The sequence below is a fragment of the Diadema antillarum genome, unplaced genomic scaffold (genome assembly GCF_040938485.1).
Source record: "Diadema antillarum isolate AM-2024a unplaced genomic scaffold, OU_Dant_1.0 seq00000177_RagTag, whole genome shotgun sequence".
NCBI classification, from domain to species: Eukaryota; Metazoa; Echinodermata; class Echinoidea; order Diadematoida; family Diadematidae; genus Diadema; species Diadema antillarum.
In genome coordinates, this window is record NW_027271244.1 from 1,541,018 (window position 1) to 1,561,551 (window position 20,534).

Below are 20,534 nucleotides of genomic sequence, written 5' to 3' on the forward strand. Positions count from 1 at the left end.
TCCATCACTACTTTGAGATGAAGGGTACCTGTTTTGACTTGGGCCTTTTGGCTCAAATTATGCTATTTTGTTTTTATGATTAAACACACACACACACACACACACCAAAAAAAAAAAAAAAAAAATCAAATGAGAGAGCAGTTCTCTTCTCACTAATTTAGGTGAACAGTTCTCCAAAGCCTGAAATGCATGATCTGTTATTAGCACTTTTATGTCAGCCCTCCTAAAGTCTCATCTGCTCTCACATAAAGGTTACTCAATTTCATACGGTCAGATCCTCTCTTCCACCTGCCACACGATCATTCTTAACATTTAAGGGTCACTTTTTCACAGTCAAATCAGTTGTTACTAAAAATAATTACAATCATACAACTGATTCGTATACATGTACTACCGTTACATTGAATCAGGAAGGTCAGCAAGGTAGAATGAGGGTACAGTAGTGTTGACCAATTTACATTATACCAAGTTACTGCTGATCTTACAACTTCAGCTCACTGAGCACACAAACTATGGAAAACGTAAATGCAAATTAACACAATGTCTGAGAGAAGTAAACATCACATGGTGGCAACGGCAGTGCAATATCTTTAACTCCTCTATGGTGTGTGCCAAAACTGTTGTGATGGTTACCCAGATAGCTTCTTAGATCTCAAACCAGACAACACACTTACGATATACCCAACTCCCTCGTATTAATACAAAATCCCCAGCCAGACGAGACACACATACAATATACCCTAGTCCCTCCTATCAATACAAAATCTAACTCTTTCAGAGGAAGCAAAGGAATAATATTCTGACCCAAATCTTTAAAGAGTATTGTGATGATTGTTTCATCAACAACAAAATTGTATACTACTGAAGCAAGCAAGAGTTTGCAGTGATGAGAACATTGTGGTTAGTTAAGTCATGTACTTCTCCAACCCCTTCCCCCTTCCCCCCTCCCCCTACCATTCCCATACCAATTTTGGTGTAAGATGTGCCCTGTACGGAGCAAAAGGGGGCTTATTCTGCACCATCACCTTCTGCTTTCGCTCCGTTCAGGTCGTAGATCTGAGTACCATGGACAGCTGCAGCGTGCTTCATCAGCTCCCACGCAGAGACCTCAACATGCTTACAATATGAGCAGATCCATGTTGTGGGTTCTACATTGAGATTTCGGGAAATTTAAAGAAAAAGCAAAAAAAAAATATAGCATTTAACAGAAGTCCTTTGAGTGTGAAAGAGAGAATTCTTCACTAGTTTCTTAAATTGTCCAATGTCCATGATATCATCCCCATGTGTTATTGATGGGCAATATTCAAAGATAACAAGGCAAGTGCCATAATGTGTCTCGCCCATTCACGTACAAGAAATTGTACGTGAATGGGATATAAGAGATAAAAAAAGAGATATAACAGATAAAGAGATATAAAAGAGTAAAAATTTACGGCAAAAAAGAAACATGCCATAAAAACATAACATTGAGCCCTTAAAGTTTGTTGACCCCTGCCTGTGACCTTTGACCTTGTGGTGACCATCCACTCCCCAAGGGACATCTACCATCCATGTTTGGTCACAAACGGACCTATTGATAAAAAATTATTATCCATAATAGAAACGTGCCATAAAAACTTAACATCGGGCTCTAAAAGTTCATTGACCCATGCTTGTGACCATTGACCTTGTGGTGACCATCCACTCCCCAAGGGACATCTACCATCCAAGTTAAGTCACAAATGGAGTCATGGATCAAAAGTTATGACCCATAATAGAAACGCGCCATAAAAACTTAACGTTGGGCCCTAAAGTTCATTGACCCCTGCCTGTGAGCTTTGACCTTGAGGTGACCTCATGTATGGTAAAATGTGAAACTTTGAATGACCTCTCTTCCTTCGAAGTTTGATTGCAATTGAAGCCCAGAGTAAAGAGTTATTGAAGTTTTTGTAGCGTTACAGACGACGGACGGACGGACGGACGGACGGACAGACGACGGATGGACGGACGGACAGACGCCGCAGGTGATCCCTTAGTCTCTCCTCACCTCAAAAGGAATGCAAAGAAGGATCACGCATTTCAGTAGTTTTTCCATGAAGTGTTCTATTCAATACATACAATGTATCTCCAAATGAAAACACTTCAAGGTGATATCCCTCCCACAGTCTGAGACAACTCGCTTAAGTCGACACGATAGAGAAGTCCCCATTTTTGCCTTTGTTATTCCTTGAAAATTTTCGCGTCTTAGTCGACATTCATAAATCGACAACTCACGTAAATCGACATGATTTTCAGTGCCAAATGAGCTGAAATATGTGTTAATTCCCTTGTTCAAGTCGACATAATCTTTCACTTAGATTCTGATTGCCATTCTCTGAAAACAACTGTTTTCCCGCTCCAATTCGCAACATTTCTACTCGCTCATTCGCTAGTGTATGGCACGATGGCGTTCGCGCCATGCATCCATCGTCTTGTACGCCTGAATAGAGAGAGCATACAAGGCAGTTCATTTTCTCCCTTTTCTCCATCTTTCTTTCTGAGTGTTTGTGTCTGTGTGTATCGTTTGGTGAGGGTCAGCGTGATGCAACTTACGATGCAAACGTGGAGCTAAAGCTGCATGGTCCAATGAGCGTGCAATGAAAAATTGTTCTTGAACATTTTTTTTTCTCGCTTTTAGTCTTACAATTACATGCATTGTACCTTGGGATGTACACTTGCCTTCTAAGCTAAGTCAAAAAGATATTATGTGTGGTTACACTTAGTAACGTACACAATTTTGTCAAATAATATAACCTCTCCGCTCTGCATTTAATCATTAAAAATGGTTGTTCACGCATCTTGCAGGAATGTTTGTTACCGGTGATTTTGTTTATCCAAAAATGGGATGAGGTTCGATTGTTATTCACAAAACAGACACATTTCGAACACCTGGGTCCTAGTAGATATATACTTTCCAAACATGATATCTAGGCATTTTAGTTAATCTGAATATCTTAACGCTAAATATTCTGAAGCAGTATTGGAAACCGGGCCCGTTTCTAGAAACTTGATGTACAGTGTAAATGCAACTAATCAAATGCAGGTGTATCAAATCACACGCACCTTTGCATTTAAACGCAAGTGCGTTGCTGAAATGACTTCCATGTGATAATCATATATGAAGCTAGAAAATAATTGTACGAACTGCGTTTAAACGCAACTCTAAAAATCAATTGAAATGCAAGTCCATCAAATCACACGAAATGCTGTAGTTAAACGCAAGAGTGTTGCAGAGATTTGCAGTTTCGTACGAAACAAGAAAAACTGCTTTTAAATGCATCTCTAAAATCTATGGAAGTGCATTATTGTTGAAAAGACTTGCATTATTTTTTTTATTTCGTATGCAAAATATAAAATCAAACGCAACTCTGAAAATCACAAGCAAGTCCATCAACTCACGCAGAACACTGAAAAAGGGTGCATTTGATAATCATACTGACTAGAAATTTGTAGGAAACTAAAACTCAATTGCGTTTAAATGCAACTCTAAAAAATCAAATGGAAGTCCATCAAAATAATCTCACGCAACGCTGTATATTAAACACAAGAGTGTTGCAGAAAAGACTTGCAGTTTTCGTACAAAACTAGAAACTGCGTTTAAACGCATCTACGGAAGTGCGTTATTGCTGGAAAGACTTGCATCATTTTTTTAAATTTCGTATGCAAAACTAAGATATCACACAGAACTTTCACCGTGACCGAACTTAGTGTGAACTAGCAGGGAAATGACATCACTACATTTACACGTTTCAAACTACCGAAATGCATGCTGCTTCACGAAATATCAATGAAAAAATTGTAACAAATCATTGTTATGGTTCGCTATGCCGAAGGTTTAAATCTCGGTCCAAAGTTAAATTAGTCTGACAATGGAAAGACGTTTCTTTTTACGAAGGTTAGTTAATCTGAAAATAAGATGTCGTTTTTGGATTAACAAACTTTCCTTCTTTCTTTTTTTTTCAGACGGGCCCACTCCGTACAGAGTGGTAATGTTACGAATCAGAGCGCGAGAATAATTCATTTCTAGAGTGTGGCAATAGAAATCTAAGCAAAACAAATACTGTATAATGTCAAATATGTCGTGACGTTTTTTATTTTCGCTAATTTCACGAATCAGCCGCCATTCGCAAAATTAAAAACACACGAAAATATTGACTCTGATCCTGATATGAATGTGACCTACACGTACATATTTCTCCGCTCAGTGCAGGACTCTATAATCGTGAAATTAACCACTCGCTAAATCGTCAGGAAGTCTCGATTCGTGAAAATTTAGACTCACAAAATATATGGCCACTCCAAGGAAGGAAAATTGTACATATTTCAACCCAGTCAGCACTGAAAAATCATGTCGACAGAATCAAAAAATTCACACGCCCGTTTTCAGCAACGCACTGTACTGATACTGTATACAGTTCCTAACAAATTTTGTGAGTTAGGACATACTGCTTCCTGCAACATAAATGCAGTATGGCCGTTATATCCACAGTGGGATGTTGCCAACTCTTCTCCTAAATGGGGACGCTGCCATTTCTTATTCAATCACCTTTATTCTCAATCACAAAGTCAACCATTCATGAAGTTCTCCTACAAGTCCTTGCTTGCAAAATATACATAGCATACATGACATATATGCTTTCCTTCACAAAACACATGACAAAGTTTAGTACCTATCCATCAATATATTTTATGTGGTTGTCACAAAGATTATTTTATCTGTAATAACAAAGTTACTTTATACAAAACTAAAAAATTCTGACAATTTGTGTATTACCATCTTAAGTCTGTCAAGAAAGTAAATACGGTATACTGGCCCAAATATAAGGAACTCAAGTTACCCCCAGTTTGAAATTACGCCCCACCATTTTATCATTCAAAAGATAGCTTAAATTACAGTTGATTAAAGCTTATTCTTCATAGAACTTTGTCTATCCAGTGCACTGGCCGATATTTTGCTTATTCATGTTGTTCTGTGTTTTCCATTGGGGGTGCCTGTTCGGTGACCTTCACCCTGGCGCGCATGCGAGGTGCGCCGTAGTGGGCGCCGTAGTGGGCGCCGTAGTGGGCACCGTAGTGGGGGTCATAGGGGGGCCACCTCGGGTGGGGCATGCGGAGTGGTACAGGTTGGAAATAGCGCGCGCCCATGGTGCTCTGCTCGCGGCGGTGCGCCCTCAGTGGCCAGGCGCGGCTCCCGTTATTGCTCGACATACCCACTGTAGAATCAGGTTAAAGGCACAGTTTACCTTTGAGAGTAGCGACTTCAAAAATATTTGAGATATCACATTTGATGCATATATGTTGGTCAGTTGGATCACAAAACATAGAGTACCATGTACAAATTGTGCAATATAAAGCCTAAAATGAAAGGATATATCACTATTTTTCTCAATAAACCATAACTGTATATGGTTCAGTCTAGAAATATTTTTATCAGAACTATTGTTCACATTTTGTATATTTAACAATCTTAACATTAATCATACTGACTCAAATTTTTACATTGGTTGTTTCTATTCCAAACACATTTTTAGCACTATTTTGAAGCACTAAAGCTGGGTTTTCGTTTCATCTGGAAATGGTAAATAATGCCTTTAAAATTCATGATTATACAGTTGTACAGTATATTCGACGGTACTCACTATTGTTACATGTTATTTTGTTTGCCCCTATGCAGATTTTTATGAAATATTGTACGCACAAATTGAGTTTATTTAATTACACTTAAACATAATTCTTGCCCACTTGTCCCACTCCTTTATGGTTGTTTTTGGTACGTCTGGGTCCCTTCCTTTTGGATGTTCTTTTCTTGTCCTTATTCATTGTAAATCCGGTTTCTTTTCTAATGTGACTCACGTTTTATGACACAGTGTGTAATGACATACAGCTTTAATAATGTAAATTTGTTCATGGGATCAGCCTCGAAAGGCCAATGGCCTACTGCTGATTTCCTCCACCATTTATCTTAATTGTTATGTCAATCTTCAAAACACACTTTTTAACTATGATTATGTACTTACCCAAAATAATTTTTGGTTTGTATATGTACTGTCTATATGTTTGATTTGATTGTCTATTTATATCTCTTTAACTGAACTTGGGGAACTAAACTAAACTACTACAACGTACGTGTTTTAACCAGAAGGATCTTATGAGAGATAACAGGATTCACAGGGTTTGGATTAAATTAATTTGTTGTACTTGACCATCCATAAAGCAATGAATGTGACTCTAGTAATGTAACCACAGGGAAAGGAGCACAATGCATGTGGCATGTCATAGAAATGCATGGGTAGGAAATAAAAGAGCTAGAGAAAACCTCAATTGCATGTACATGTTTTGTGCATACTTACCATCACCACTCTTCTTGTCCATCAAAGTGTTATCTTGGAACCTCCTCTTCTTGGCCTGGGCACTGGCACCATACCCTCCATCGAAGTCAGTGTCGCTATTTCAAAAGAAATGCAAAGTACGTCAATCAAATACCTATCAATCGATGTACATCGATTTTATGGAAGAGCCATACTTTTTCAGCCCTTTTAATTTCCACATTCCTCTTGTAATTTGCCGAGATCGGTAGAGATTGAGAATACGATAAGAGAAAAATCACACAAACAAGCATGAATGACCATACACTTGATACCAAAAATGAGTCATCATATCGTGATGCAGTTAGCTGAATTAAATTCAGAAAGTATATGAGGGGCACGAGACTATTAGTTCATGGGCCAGGCCAGATATTGGTACCACCTGAGGTGGCAAACCTTTTTGGTGTCATTTTGTTTGTAGGGCATAGATATGCTTATCAAGCTATGATAGCATTTCCAAATGAGTAGCTCAGTCATAATAAATGAATTTTTAACCAATTTGGTCTCGTTGCTATATCAATATACTTCTGAATCGAGGCTCTGGAGCATGGTACCCATTTTAACAAATTGAGATCCTCACACCATAGGAATGCTACCTGCCAAGTTTGGTGAACATCCATCATGAGGTTTTCAAGAAAGTGAAAATGTACAATTTAGGCCCGAATGTGGACATCCCCACCCCTCCCCCTGCCTGCAAGGGGGCACCCCTGGATCTGCTATCAAACAAACTTAAAATACAGTCATCAATGTACTAACTCAGTCTTAACTTAGCTCTATCACTTCTGATTCCAGAGAAGAAGGTTTTCAAAGATACCTTAATTCTTTTCTATTTGGGGGGGGGGGGGGGGGGGGGGGGGGCTGGGTGGGGCATGGTGCCCATTTAAAAAAAATTGAGATCACAACATCCTACAGATGCTAACTGCCAAGTTTGGTGAAAATCCATCATGAACGAAGAGCGATCGCAATAGCTCACTTAAGGTGAGCTAAAAATCGTTCAAATTTGATGCTGTTGGTACATCTAGACCCAATAAGTAGATTAGAAGGATGTTTGGCCATTAGAGACTGTGTCCTTTCAGTATGTGTAATCTCTTGCATGCATGACTGCCCCTCAGCCTGCATACGTGATCAAAATCAATGTTCAGCAAATTATTTCTGTGCGAGTCTGTATGTGATGGGTTCTATATCAGTGTAACAATACTTACTATGACCCCCTCTTGAAGCCAGTCTTGTTCCTTTCTGTTGAAATACACAAATCTGATAGAAAAAAAAAGAGAAAAAAAGTAAGAAGTAGAGCAAATCCGTGTCATCACATGCAAAACATAGTTCAATTTATGCCGAGACTGCAAACAAAAACATACAAATATAAAAACAAAGAAATCACGGACACATGGTAGGGACCCCTTCCAAGGTAAACTATGGACAAATAAATTCAACATGTCACAAGAGGACAATTTTAATTTTTCTTGAAACCTGGTTTGTAAATACATGTAATTATACTCGTCAGTGGAGACTGGGTATTATCTGGCACGTCAGCACAGTCGATGCATGTTTTTCATTCTTTACCTGGGGGTCCCCTTCATCCATGCCCAATCTAAACTACCCAGAAGTTGTAAACCTATATTGATGTAATGCCATAATGCCAGAAAGCAATGTTTTGTTTTTTTTTTTATCAAGAGGTTTACAGTTTTTGGTAATACATTTGACATTCCCAGTATTCCCACTCATTATCATTATTACATGTTTTGTTGTTTTGGGTGTTTTTTTTCGGGGGGGGGGGGGGGGAAATACAAAGTAAGTACCATGTGATATCTTTTATCTGACCTAGCCTATTCCAGGAATTGATGCAGACTTCTCCATCTATTACAGCAATCCCCCCCCCCCAAAAAAAAAAGAAAGGAAAAAAAAATGTAAGGATTTGGATGTTACCAAGTTTCTGCGTTCCAACTAGGTTGCCATCCTCTCCGGCAACAGCTGCCCTAGCATCCATCTCATTGGTAAACTGCACAAAGCCGTATCCCTTGTGTAGTGAAATGGCTGAGATGTGTCCATACTTGCAGAACAAGTTGTACAATTGCATGCGCTCCGTCACCTCCCGTGGGTTCAGATTCCCCACAAACAACCGCGATGCCCTTGACGCCGGATCACTGTTGTTGGTGTTGTTACTGATAGCAAAGTTGGACGGCGCGTAACCGAGACCGACATAGTTTCCTACAGAGCCCTGATAGTGATGTCTGCTCATCTTGGCGGAGTTTGTTTGGAAGTTTGGGGGTCAAAAAGCTATGTTCAGGGAAAAAAAAAAAAGATTGGGGCAAAAAAAAAAATTAAAAATGCTCCCTCCTCTGCGTCTCCTCTTCCTCTTGCCACAAATGTGAAAAAAAAAATGTGACATGCACACACAGTAAAAAATTAATAATAAAATCATCGCTGACAATGCACAGCACAAATGTTGTATTTTGCAAACATACAGACATCAGCATACATATTGTGCACATGTATTGTTCCATAACACATACACAAACAGACTCGCACATACTTGCATTTGCTTACTTACTAGAGAAGTTTTTTTCTTCATTTCTATTGCAATCCTATGGTACAGTGCACTCCCATTAAAACGAAATGCTTGGGACCGGCAGTTTTCTTTCGTTATAACCAAACAAATACAATTTATAACGAAAACAAGGAAACCACGTATATATGTCATATTCTGCTTGCTGAATACTCATCATACACTGGAAAGCTATGTGAAATGTGATGGGATAACTGTATTACAATGATAAACGGAAGTTCCCCTCAGAAACTGTGCATCATCTACACAAGGAGCGAACACACAGTGGTGTGAAGCGTTCACCCATGCAGAGACGCTATTATATGCCTGTTCCGCTACGTATTTTCCAAAGCAATTCGCATTTCGTTATAACAGAGCACATTACTTTTGTTTGTCCTTGTCTGTGGCGCTCGGAAAAGACTTCGTTAAAACGGAAATTTCGCAATAACCGTGTTCGTTATAAGCCAATTTTGTACCATAGACTTTACTGGAGATAATTTTGGGACCAGAAGATTTACTTCATTATAACGAAATTTCGTTGTAACCATGTTCGTTGTAACAAGAGTGCACTGTATGACAAAAGACAGAGTAGGACAAAGGGTCAGCGCATAAAACAAGCTAATCTCGTAACCAGCACAGATTACACACCATACCATTCCATGTTACCAGCAGGTGTTCCATCCAATATTTACCAAAATACATCGTGAAGTGTATTTTGGACTCTCTTCTTTAAAATGCACATTAATCAGAAGTTGAAATTGCCCCATCATATGGACAGATTTGCCTGTAGCTTTGTAATCCCCCCCCCCCCTTTCTCCTTAATGTCTTGGGTTTAGCTTCCTATTTAAAGCAGGTAGGCCTACATAGGCCCTATACATGTACAGTGGTGAAACCACAGGAAGGACGCACGCTGTCTCTTTATTTTTTGTTCCAACAAAAGAAATAAAAACAAAAAAGGGGGTGTGCGCCCCCCCCCCCCCCCCTTTGATTTTGTAAAGGCGCCTCCCCTTTACGGAATTCCTGGATCCACCCCTGCATGTACACTGCAAAACAAACTACATGTGCACAGGCACACACAGATACACCACACACATACAAGTGATTTGAGCAACTACACAAGTTCAGCCACCAAACAAGTTACATCAAAAAATGCTTTGTAGAAGCAAATCCGTTAATTTGAATAATGCCATTGATAACTAGCTTTCAGCAATTCCATGATTTCTACTAAAAAGAGAGACCTATCTTCTAAAGATGCCAAATTTCATTATAGAATACTTTAGCCTATCAACCTCTTCTAAAAAGATAGGAGAATCCCCTAGATTTGATTTAGTTCAGATACAACAAAAACACTTTTGTAATAGTTACAAAAAAATATATCAGTACAGATGTCATGCCAAAATGAGGTAGATTCAGCTAAGTCCATGTAATATGTATTATTAAAACTGTTCAAATAGTTCGTTTATCATAATTAGGGGGGGGGGGGGATCACAGTTCGGGTACCAGCTTCCATCTTCTTTTCCCTTTCCATGAACTTGAGGCATGCATCTTATATCACTGAGTAGTTCATTTGGAATACCGGGTAATTGTCTCAAGTACCCACAACACAGCTGTATTTCTTTTTCCATTTGCCTCCTTGGTACTGGCTACAATGTACCAACATAACTTGTGTGGTCTGTCTTTATATGACATACAATGTACGTACAATGTAACTTGAAACCTTGGCACACAATACGTGTAGTTACAAAATTTTTAACAAGGGATATCTAACACATTTGCCATTTGAAAAAATCAAAAATATAAAGTACGTACTAAAATACAGCTCCCCTAATCAAAAGTAAAAATGAAGGGAGCCAGCATTTAATCAACATTCAACATTTAAGCAGCACACCATACAGTGTACTAGTATATGAACAAGTAGCTATAAGATGTCATTCTGATAAAAACAAATCCCATGTACAACAATCTTGGAGGGGAAAAAATCAAAAAGTACTTACCACAAGAAAAATGGTAGCAGCCTTTCAAAATTCTAGGTCTTTGAAAATTCAAAAAACCACCACTCTGAAAAATGCATAAAAAACAAAAAAGAAAAAGATTAGATTTCATGACAACTTCGACAACTACAAATGAAAGCAGACACATTCATTGCATGTATGTTAGTTTATTGTGGAATTGTCAACAGATTCATATCAAATCAAATTAATGTAATGAGATACCAATTATTTAGTGAATACAAGACAATTTGCACATGGAGACAATGCACATGTTGTTAGAGTTCCCCCAATGCCCAAATACATTGTAGTATGTAAGCACCCTCATTCATTCTGATGTAAATCTATTTCATATTTTTATGGCAAAGATTAGTATCACTTCAGCCTTCTCCACTTTGTAAGTTGCATATACTGCGTACTTCTATTTGTACAAAACACAGAATGAATTTTAGGTACTTTTCATCATATATCTCAAACAACCAATCACTGAAATTATTTGTGATGTTTACAACTAAATTAATATAATTTTCAGTTGTAGGTACTTCATGTGGACTGTGGTGTCATTTCAGTCCCCCATTCGATGGTGACATGTAAGGCCAAGCGTGTAGCAAAATAAATTTTTGGCCATACACGAGTCCGACAGTCCTAACCCCCGTAGGCCATGATACAAGTATCTGAAATTGATGGCAGAAAGACCAATTGTTTCCTCTGACTACTTGTAACAAGTATATACAGCAAGATAGAATATAGTCATAACCCTCCCACATGAGGGACAAATGCTTTTTCAGCTTTAAAAACTGTTAAATGTCACCTTTGAACAACAATAATTAAGAATGGCATAAAATGATTAAATTTAGAATTGGTAATTTAATAACACATGTATATGTACACTGTCTCTGGGCAACATTTACATATTTACTAATTTAGACCATCATAAATTCTGTCTTTTACAAGCCTCTCGAATCTTGATCATCCAACAAGTGGATTCTAGTTTCTACACTGTCACTATGTGTATGTGCACTAGACTAGTAGTAGATCTACTGTAAAAGTGGATATTTTCTCGCAACTAATTTTTCTGCACTTGGCCGACTAAGAAGAGTACAGTTCCGCATGTTTTTAATCCCCCAGAATCAAGACATCAACAGCTGGAACATGATATGGCATGCAAAAACATTTCGCGTGCTTTCACATTATTTTCACGCTAGCTTCTGGTTGCGCAAAATGCACAAAAAAAAAAAAAAAAATCAAAACCACAGAAATTTCCACTTCTACAGTAGGGCCTACCGATCAGTATTTTCTCCACACCACATATATTTTTACCCACCAATTTCATCACTACCATGTATGGTACACATGTATTTATAACTTATAAGATAATATTAAGTTTTGGTACCGTACCTCAAAAATTTCTCTGAGTTTCCTTGTCTTAGTTTGTGTTTCAGGTGAAAGTACCTTTGTAACACTGCGAGACTTACTCGCCCCAAAGACAGTGCTCTCGTGTTTTAGTAATCATGCAATAATGGTTTCGTACAATACGTGTATAATAATTATCGCAGTACCGCGTCGAGTCAAACTAACGGCTCATTCGAATTTTTCAGACATGTCAGAGCCTGCTCTGCTCTGGTACGAAACCATTATTGTATGATTACTTGTAAAGACATGAGAGCACTTTGTGCCGAGTAAGTCTCACAGTGTTAGCGTTAGTTAGTTATATGAAAGGTACTTTAACCTGAAACTCAAACTATTGTAAGACTATGAGTAAGTACAGACAAGCTGGAAGGAAACTCAGGGAAACTTTTGAGGTACCAAAACTTTATATCATCTTACAACCAATCATAATCACACTGTCAGCTATAAAGTCAACATACACTTTCAAATTACAAGACATATCATAGCCTAAGTTCTCTTTGCTTGAACATGATCATGAGGAAGTCAGCATGTGGTATTTTCTCTTCAGCTCAGCTCATCTCAGCCACCGGCGCGGCCTTGTGCAACCCAATCGTCATGAACAGAAATGGTTCAGTGTGCAAAAAAATGGCCACGACAAAACAGCACGCTGTGTGTGTTGCATTGTGGCGCTTGCATGCTGCTGCTGCTGCTTGCTGCGTATGCTGCTGTGTAATTTATTACCGTGTGAAACGACCAACAATACCGAAAACTTTCATGATACTGTTCCGAGAATATAGTGCCAGCCACGTCAATATTCTATACCGCAAAAACACAAATCAATTACCATACAGTTCTAAAACTCACTGGTCGGAAAAAAAGCGCAAGAACAGGAAAATTTCGTCGAGATATGCGAAGAAAGATCGGTCTTCTCTTTCTCGTTCTCCCTGGCGGCGGCCTCGTGTGGTTGTGTGCGCGTACGGGTACGTATTTTATGTATGCATTATGTATGTCGCATGTCATCATGCTCTGAAGAGTTCTGTATGGAAGATCCCCACGCACGCGCGCGGTGGACGTGTACGATCATCCTAGGATCCTATCACTGAACAACCAAAGAGGTGCTGCACAACAGACATGCGTCGCGCGTGTTGGGGAAATGATGACGTCATTAGGGTTCTGAATGATGAGGAGGTCCCACAGCAAAGATGAAGAGAATCAGTTTCTTCTTCTATCTTTTTCTTCTTCTTTTTCTTTTCCTTCTTCTTTTCCTTCTTCTTCTTCTGATTAAAGGGGATGGCTAGTAACTGAAGATATATATAGATATACATGTATGATGTAGGCCCTTCTCCCACAAGGATTGGAACAATCATCCCCCAGCATTCCCACTGATTCCCACAGATCAGCTAGCTAGCCATCACCTATAAGTCTGCCTCCTTCAAGAGGCTGAAGATTCTTGCAGACATTTATACAGTTTACTTACAGATACATATATTTACAAGTACATTGTATCTGAGGAAAATAACTAGCCATGCACTGTGATCAACCGTTCGTCGGTTACGGAATGATCCTACCAGGAAGGTGGAAAGAGACGTCTCTTCCCACCTCCCTGATCCTACAGATGGCGCTGAAACAATTTCTGACGACGGGGAATTCCAGCTCGATCCTTGTATTTGTATACAGTTCTTGTCCAAGAACGAATGACGCTTCAGTTCTCGAGTATGGCAACTGATATAGGAATGTGGTTGCGTGACTTTTGTCAACTGAGTAATACCTGTTTGATGCTATAGTCCTGTGCTGAAAGATGAGTAATACCCCTTTCATAAACTCAATTATGCGGATAATATCCGCATAATTTGGTCGTAAAATCGGAGCGGGGCAAGAATTATCCGGGGTTTTTTTTCGACGCTTCTATTATCCGCATAATAACAGCATCGGGACCAGGGGACCGTTTTCATGAAACTTTTTGTCAGTGATTTACACGACAACTGTTAAAAGCTACTGAAATCCTTGCGTCTGATTGGCTGATAGCAAATTTGTCGGTGAAAACCTCCGACGAACTCGTTGATGAAACGCCCCCCAGATTTGGAGTTTGTGAACGCAAATCCAAAGTTTTGCGGATATTGCCGGGGTGCGCAGTCACAGGAGGGACGTGTGCAGTTGTATACCATGACGATTATCCGCCTTTTTCAGGACGGGCGCTCGTAAAAAGAAGTGCGGATAATTTTCAGAGTTTGTGAACGCATTATGATAGTCCGCATAATTCTTAGGCGGATAATTGGAGGATGAGTTTATGAAAAGGGTATAAGATTATATATTGTGTATTTTGCACGTAATCAGCCGGTCATTTTCTCTGCGAAAATGACAAGCTCCTCTTCCTCACCATGCACCATTTCAGCATATAACAGATAATTGTGCGTACCAAAGCGTAGATTCTATAATACTCTTTGCTCTGCACCTGCATGGGCTCGTGATAATTTTGCCTTATCTATTTATTTTGATCATTGCAAGTTTGCAACTATTTATCATTGTTGCTATCATCAGCATTGATTGGCCATTGATTGGATAATGAGGCAGCTAGTACTGCAGATCAGAAAACGGAGGCATTAGGTGGACACTCCTTTCGACACTTGAGGACCTAGACTTTGCAGACGATCTGAGCTGGCTCTATGTGTCTCATACTCACCAGCACATGCAGGTGGAGAACTACATCCCGCCTTACTGTTGTCTTTGCACACAAAATTGGCTTTAAGATCAATCACAGGAAAACAGAAGTAATGACACTCAATGTTTAAAACCCTCATACAGGCTAATGGAGAAGGTCTTCCAATAACAAATGAAATCACTTATCTTGGAAGTACGGTAACACAATCATGATGGAGGTGCAGGAGTAGACATTAAAAGCCGCATGAAAGCAAGGACTGCATTCTCTTTGAATCCCGTAAGTGGAAATCTCAACAGTTCAGCACCACAAAACCAAGTTAACAATTTGATCAAAGTTGTGTTCTCTCAACTCTCCTGTATGGGTCACAATGCTGGAGGATGACGAAGAGCGACATTCAAAAACTGTCAGTTTTTCACAACAAATCACTGAGGAAAATGTATCGCTTATTACTTTGGCCAAGTACAAAATCAATGAAGAGCTTTATGACACTGAATGCCAGTTGGAATGCATGGACACAATCATCCAAAGAAGGCGCTGGAGATGGATTGGTCATGTATGTGCTCAGGAAAGAACGAGGACAGACATTACCAAGACAGCACTCAACTGGACTCCGGAAGGGCGGAGGAAGAGGGGGAGACCCAAAAACAAATGGAGAAGAACGTGGAGAGAGAAATGAGGGACCTGAACCACACCTGGGGGACACGACAGAGCCTGATGGCCATGGACAGAAATGACGGACTTTTGTTGCTGCCCGACGTGCTCATGGCATAAAGGGCAGCAAGTAAGTAAGTATTATCAGCATCATCGGCATCATTGGCATCAGCATCACTTCTAATTAACTGGATGTGTACAGTTCTGGTCGAGGTGAGGATTTAACTTTTAACGTTTTGCAAGATATTCAGAAACCACTCTTGAGATGTCAAAGAGCATGCAATTCTAAGGGGAATCAAAAGTTTATTTGATGAAAATCGTTTTTGAAATGGCTGAGATAAATTATATCTATAAAACAAGATGAAACAAAGAGATCCTAACTATGACAAAGATTGGTGTACCTCAGGGTTCTGTTGTTGGCCCGCTGCTTTTTTTCTTTTAAACCCACTGTGTCTTCATTGTCATCCGCCATTGCAAAACTCGAAGCATGTTTGCAAGACCTGAAAATCTGCCTTACATCCAATGGCCTTAAACTATGAATGATGATAAATCTGAGTTTTTGTTATATGGGGCTCAAAGCATATGTTAATCAATCATGACTTGTCATGTCAACATCGGTAGCACTTGCATTACTCCGTCGAAAACTTACAACCCGTAATTTAAGTGTCATAATCATTTGATCAGAAAATGTCATTTCAAAGTCATGTAACTCAAATTCAGCGGAATGTTCGATATCAGCTGCGTAATTTAAGTTTCATAAGGAAATATTTGTCTATAAATCTGCAGCTGAGATACTTATTCCTGCTTTGATTTTTTTCTCGGTTGGATTTTTGAATTCATTGTTGTGTAATCTTCCGAAAAAAAGATGTCACAAAACTTCAAGGGTTGCAAAATTCTGCTGCCCGATAAGTTTGATTCCATATCACCAGTTCTCCGTTCCTTACATTGGTTACCTGTAGAAAAAAGGATTATTTTCAAGATTCTGTTTATTAGCACATCATTCAGTTTATTCTTTTCCCCTGGCCCGTATAACATAAGTAATTCTGTTCAAAAATGCAGTCGACGCGAAGGTTACGTTCATCATCAGATATACATTGTTACTCGAAATACCCAGAGTAAAACATGGATGGGGTGATCGTGCTTTCTCCGTTATGGGACCAAAATTGTGGAATCAGTTACTATTCAGTTCATCTACGGGCAGGGTAATTCAAATCCAAACTTAAAACTTATCTGTTCCTCTCGCACTGAGGACTGTAATTGCTGTATGTCATGAACAATATTGTATTTTTAATTAGTATATCTTGTATTCTTTATTTGGTATATATTTGTTTTTTGTTTGCCATTTTCTTCTTTGTTGACATGTTTGAACATCTATATATGCACTGTATACATATCTTTCATTTTTGAAGAGCCATGAGCACTGAAAAGTAGACCTGTGCGCTAAACAAGTAGCCACTATTATTATTATTATTATTATTATTATTATTATCATTATTATTATTATTATTATTATTATCATTATTAATATTATTAATATCAGGGCCGGCGCAGCGTTTTCAAAAGTGTGGGGGCCCACTTCCGGGTTTCATGAGCTAACAAGCAAAAAAACAAACAAACAACAACAACAACAACAACAAAAGGTCCTCAGGTCATCTCTCCCCGTCCACTTCCGGGTTTCTTCAGCTGACAAGGAAAAGAAAAAAAAAAGAAAAAAACCGTAACCTTACCACCGCCATACTTCAAGATCTCTGTCTATTTCTACTTTAGTGCCACTTACATACTTCCGGGTTAAAAAAAGTGTGGGGGCCGAAAGTGATGACACCTCATGTATTCCTTTGTATGATGCACAAAAAGTGTGGGGGCCCGAGCCCCCACGGCCCCCACGGTTGTATACTACAGACCCTAATTGGAGTCATCTCGACCTGCCCAAACCAGAAACGCAATAAAAGGCAAAAGAAAGATAGATGTTTCATTCAAATTTCAAATCAGACGCTCTTCAATGAACGCAAAACAAAAACAAATTTTTATACTTGAAAGAAGTACATTGTGCCAGGGTGTACGCGACAAGAATAAAAATCTCACTTACGAGGTTTCGGTGTGATCGAGCAAAACATACCTGTGTGCAGAAAAGTTTGAGGCCGACGTCAGTCTCGGGCAGTCGCGTGAACACTGATTGGGGCAGTGCGTGAGTGCGTGCGTCAATTCGGCCTATGACACTACGTACCATTTACTACTTGCAGTCTATCGGCTGGAGTAAGGGCTAATCGCGGGCTATAGTAACACGTTTCACGACAATCGTTTCACTTTCCATCGTATTTGGGTACAGAACACTAAATCTCTCTGGCAAGCCACGACAAATATTCTGACAAAGAATCCACTATATTAGGTAAATCTGTCTTTTCCGTGGCTACTGGCTTCGACGTGATTGACCAGCAGCCGCAGCTGTCGTTGTACAGAGAGGCTGCACACGGCGCCGGCGCGGGACTGACTGACTCGACTGACGGTGTGTGGTTGAGCTGCATGGCATCTAACTGCGACCAGCAGCCCCAACGTACAACGCAGAGCGGCGGGTCTCCGGGGCTACATGGCATCGTGCTGACCGGTGAGGATAAGCGGAGCTAGCTGCTTGCATGTTTGGAATTGGGGGGAAAGAATGACTGCTGGTCATGGCCTGGTTCTGGCTGTTTCAGCCGGAGTGTGTGCAGCTTCTGCATCCCTGTGTGCTAAGTTGGCAATGTCAGGAGACGAGATGAAGGACCTCTGTTCCCGTTATTATGAAGATGTATTAAAACTCGAACACATGCCATCCTGTCATGTGGTAAGTTTAATTGTTCCTCACTTTTTAAAGCTGGTCAATTAACGTCAACATGATTAAACTCTATATATGAAATTAGGTGACCCTGAACGACAAAACCAAGAAAAAGTAGCCAGACAAGGAAAGCTGCTAAAACACAATATTCCATTTGTTTAATGATCCCAAACTATAGAATATAAATGTAGAAGAAGAATTGCTATTTAAAGACCCATTTCACCTATTTTATTAGGTCCTCATAAAAAATCAGGGCATGCAACCTCTTGTTGGTTTTGTGATGCATGGTCACATAATTATTGTCTTTACATCTACGAGTAAACAGGATGTGGATTCACCAAGCTCAATACACCAGCTAGAAATGTTAAAGGAGACCTCCAGATGATTTCAAGCCTTTTTCACTTGAACATCTACAAATCTATTACCGGTTCGGTACCAAGGGTACAGCATTTCAGAATATATATAGTGAATGCGACGAGGAACTTTTTTTTTTTTCCAAAATCCATAACAAATCACAATGAACAAGGATGATAACATAGCAGCTTCACATGAGAATGTATGATTTGGTTTTCATGAAGCAGAACAAAAGAAAGCATGCATAAATTCTCATACAGGTGAACTTGGTAAGGAAGTGGCATTGCATGGAGTAAGTGACACTTCATTGCTATCAATAGCTGGAATGTGTTAGCCTCCTATGTCATCATCCTTGTTCAGTGTGTTATGGGTTTTATAGAGTATTGGTTGAAATGCTCATCAGGAACGACAGCAAATTCCACAAATCTATACGAGGTATTATCGATTTATGTACTATCAGGATGTGAAATTATATGAATTATCTGGAATGCCAAGTTAAACATCTGCCATACAGGACTCTTGTCACTCTTGAGGTCCCTGGTTCAAATCCGCTGGAAATGACAGTTGTGCCCTCAAGTGAGGCACTGTATCTTCATTGCCTATTCCTTTTGAGGGAAATGTAAACTCTAGGTCCTGTGGTATCTTAATTGCTCTAAAAGCATCTACAACTGAATTTCCTTTGAACATGATGCACAAATTATGCAAAGTTTGCCTAATATGCATTCCACATATACATGTGCAAGATTGACCTAGGGAGGTAGAATTCCACCTCCCTAATTTGACCTCGGTCAAACCCAACCCACTCTTGATGATACTTATAGCCAATAATTTTGTCCCGCTCATGTGGTCCAGATAGCAACAGTGCTGCGTGTTGCTGTGTTTGCATTGGTCTTCGTCTTCAATGGACTGATGTGGACCCTCTTCACCAAGTCCCTGCAGCTGTGCCGGTCATCCCTCCATGCCACGATGACCAACAGTTCGTCCAATCTGATATTTAGTGTGAGTACTAGACTGCTGCCTCCAATCTGGCCTCCCCCACCAGATGGTGTTTCCCATTGATTAATCCAGTCGCCACTTATTACCACTAACAGCAACCTACAACATAAAATGAATCTGTAACTGTACATGAATTACTCAGTCACTACTGATCACCACTATAGTAGCAACCTACAACGTAAAATGAACCTGTACATAAATTCAGTGATGTTTTGAAATGGCAGTGCTGAAAGGGATTGATACAGGATGATAGGACATACTGGATGGAGAGTAAAACCATCCTGAAACAGGATGCGATAATGTTATTTATGAATATTTATGAGGCATGCCAAGGGTACCTCAAAATTGCCGTAATGCAGGTCATGTGATTGTGAGGGAACTTTCTTCAATACTTGTTTGCTGTTTTGTAAGTTGGTTGCATTTTGTAAGGGATAGACTTACATTCCTTTGCCAATGTGCATTCAGCATTTAATATGCCCTCAATGGGAGGCAAATTGCAGTCAACTGTGTACAAAAATCATTGAGTTGACTTATGAAGCATTCTGAAGAAAAGGTAGTAAGAAATATGAATCAAACCATTGATATTTTGGCATGAAAAGCAAGTTATGAGCAATACTGGCAAGATATCACTTTTCTTTGATTTTCCATTATGTAAAGTTCCAATGAGGAAGTTATTCCTTCGACTTGTATCATAATAGGTAATGTACTGACCTTCATATTCATCAGGTCTTCATACCAATCATATAATTCTCCTTCTTCA

The 20,534-nt window shown here is 39.4% G+C and overlaps 1 protein-coding gene across 2 annotated transcripts; it reads right to left on the reverse strand.

Annotated features, from left to right (window-relative positions):
- Nucleotides 1–949: 949 nt before the first annotated feature.
- LOC139728409 (heterogeneous nuclear ribonucleoprotein C-like) lies at nt 950–13,238 on the reverse strand. Of its 2 annotated transcripts, none has more exons than XM_071639354.1 (6): nt 13,170–13,227; nt 10,923–10,986; nt 8,310–8,660; nt 7,586–7,637; nt 6,369–6,463; nt 950–1,148 (listed from the first exon to the last, which is right to left on the reverse strand). In XM_071639354.1, exons 3-6 carry the CDS (start codon nt 8,620–8,622, stop codon nt 1,009–1,011), a joined length of 600 nt encoding a protein of 199 aa, XP_071495455.1. In that variant the 5' UTR covers nt 8,623–8,660; nt 10,923–10,986; nt 13,170–13,227; the 3' UTR covers nt 950–1,008. The 2 variants fall into 2 exon arrangements, with proteins under 2 accessions (XP_071495455.1, XP_071495454.1); XM_071639353.1 differs by lacking the exon at nt 950–1,148 and adding an exon at nt 3,382–5,231 and having other exon boundaries at nt 13,170–13,238.
- Between the last annotated feature and the right edge of the window lie 7,296 nt (nt 13,239–20,534).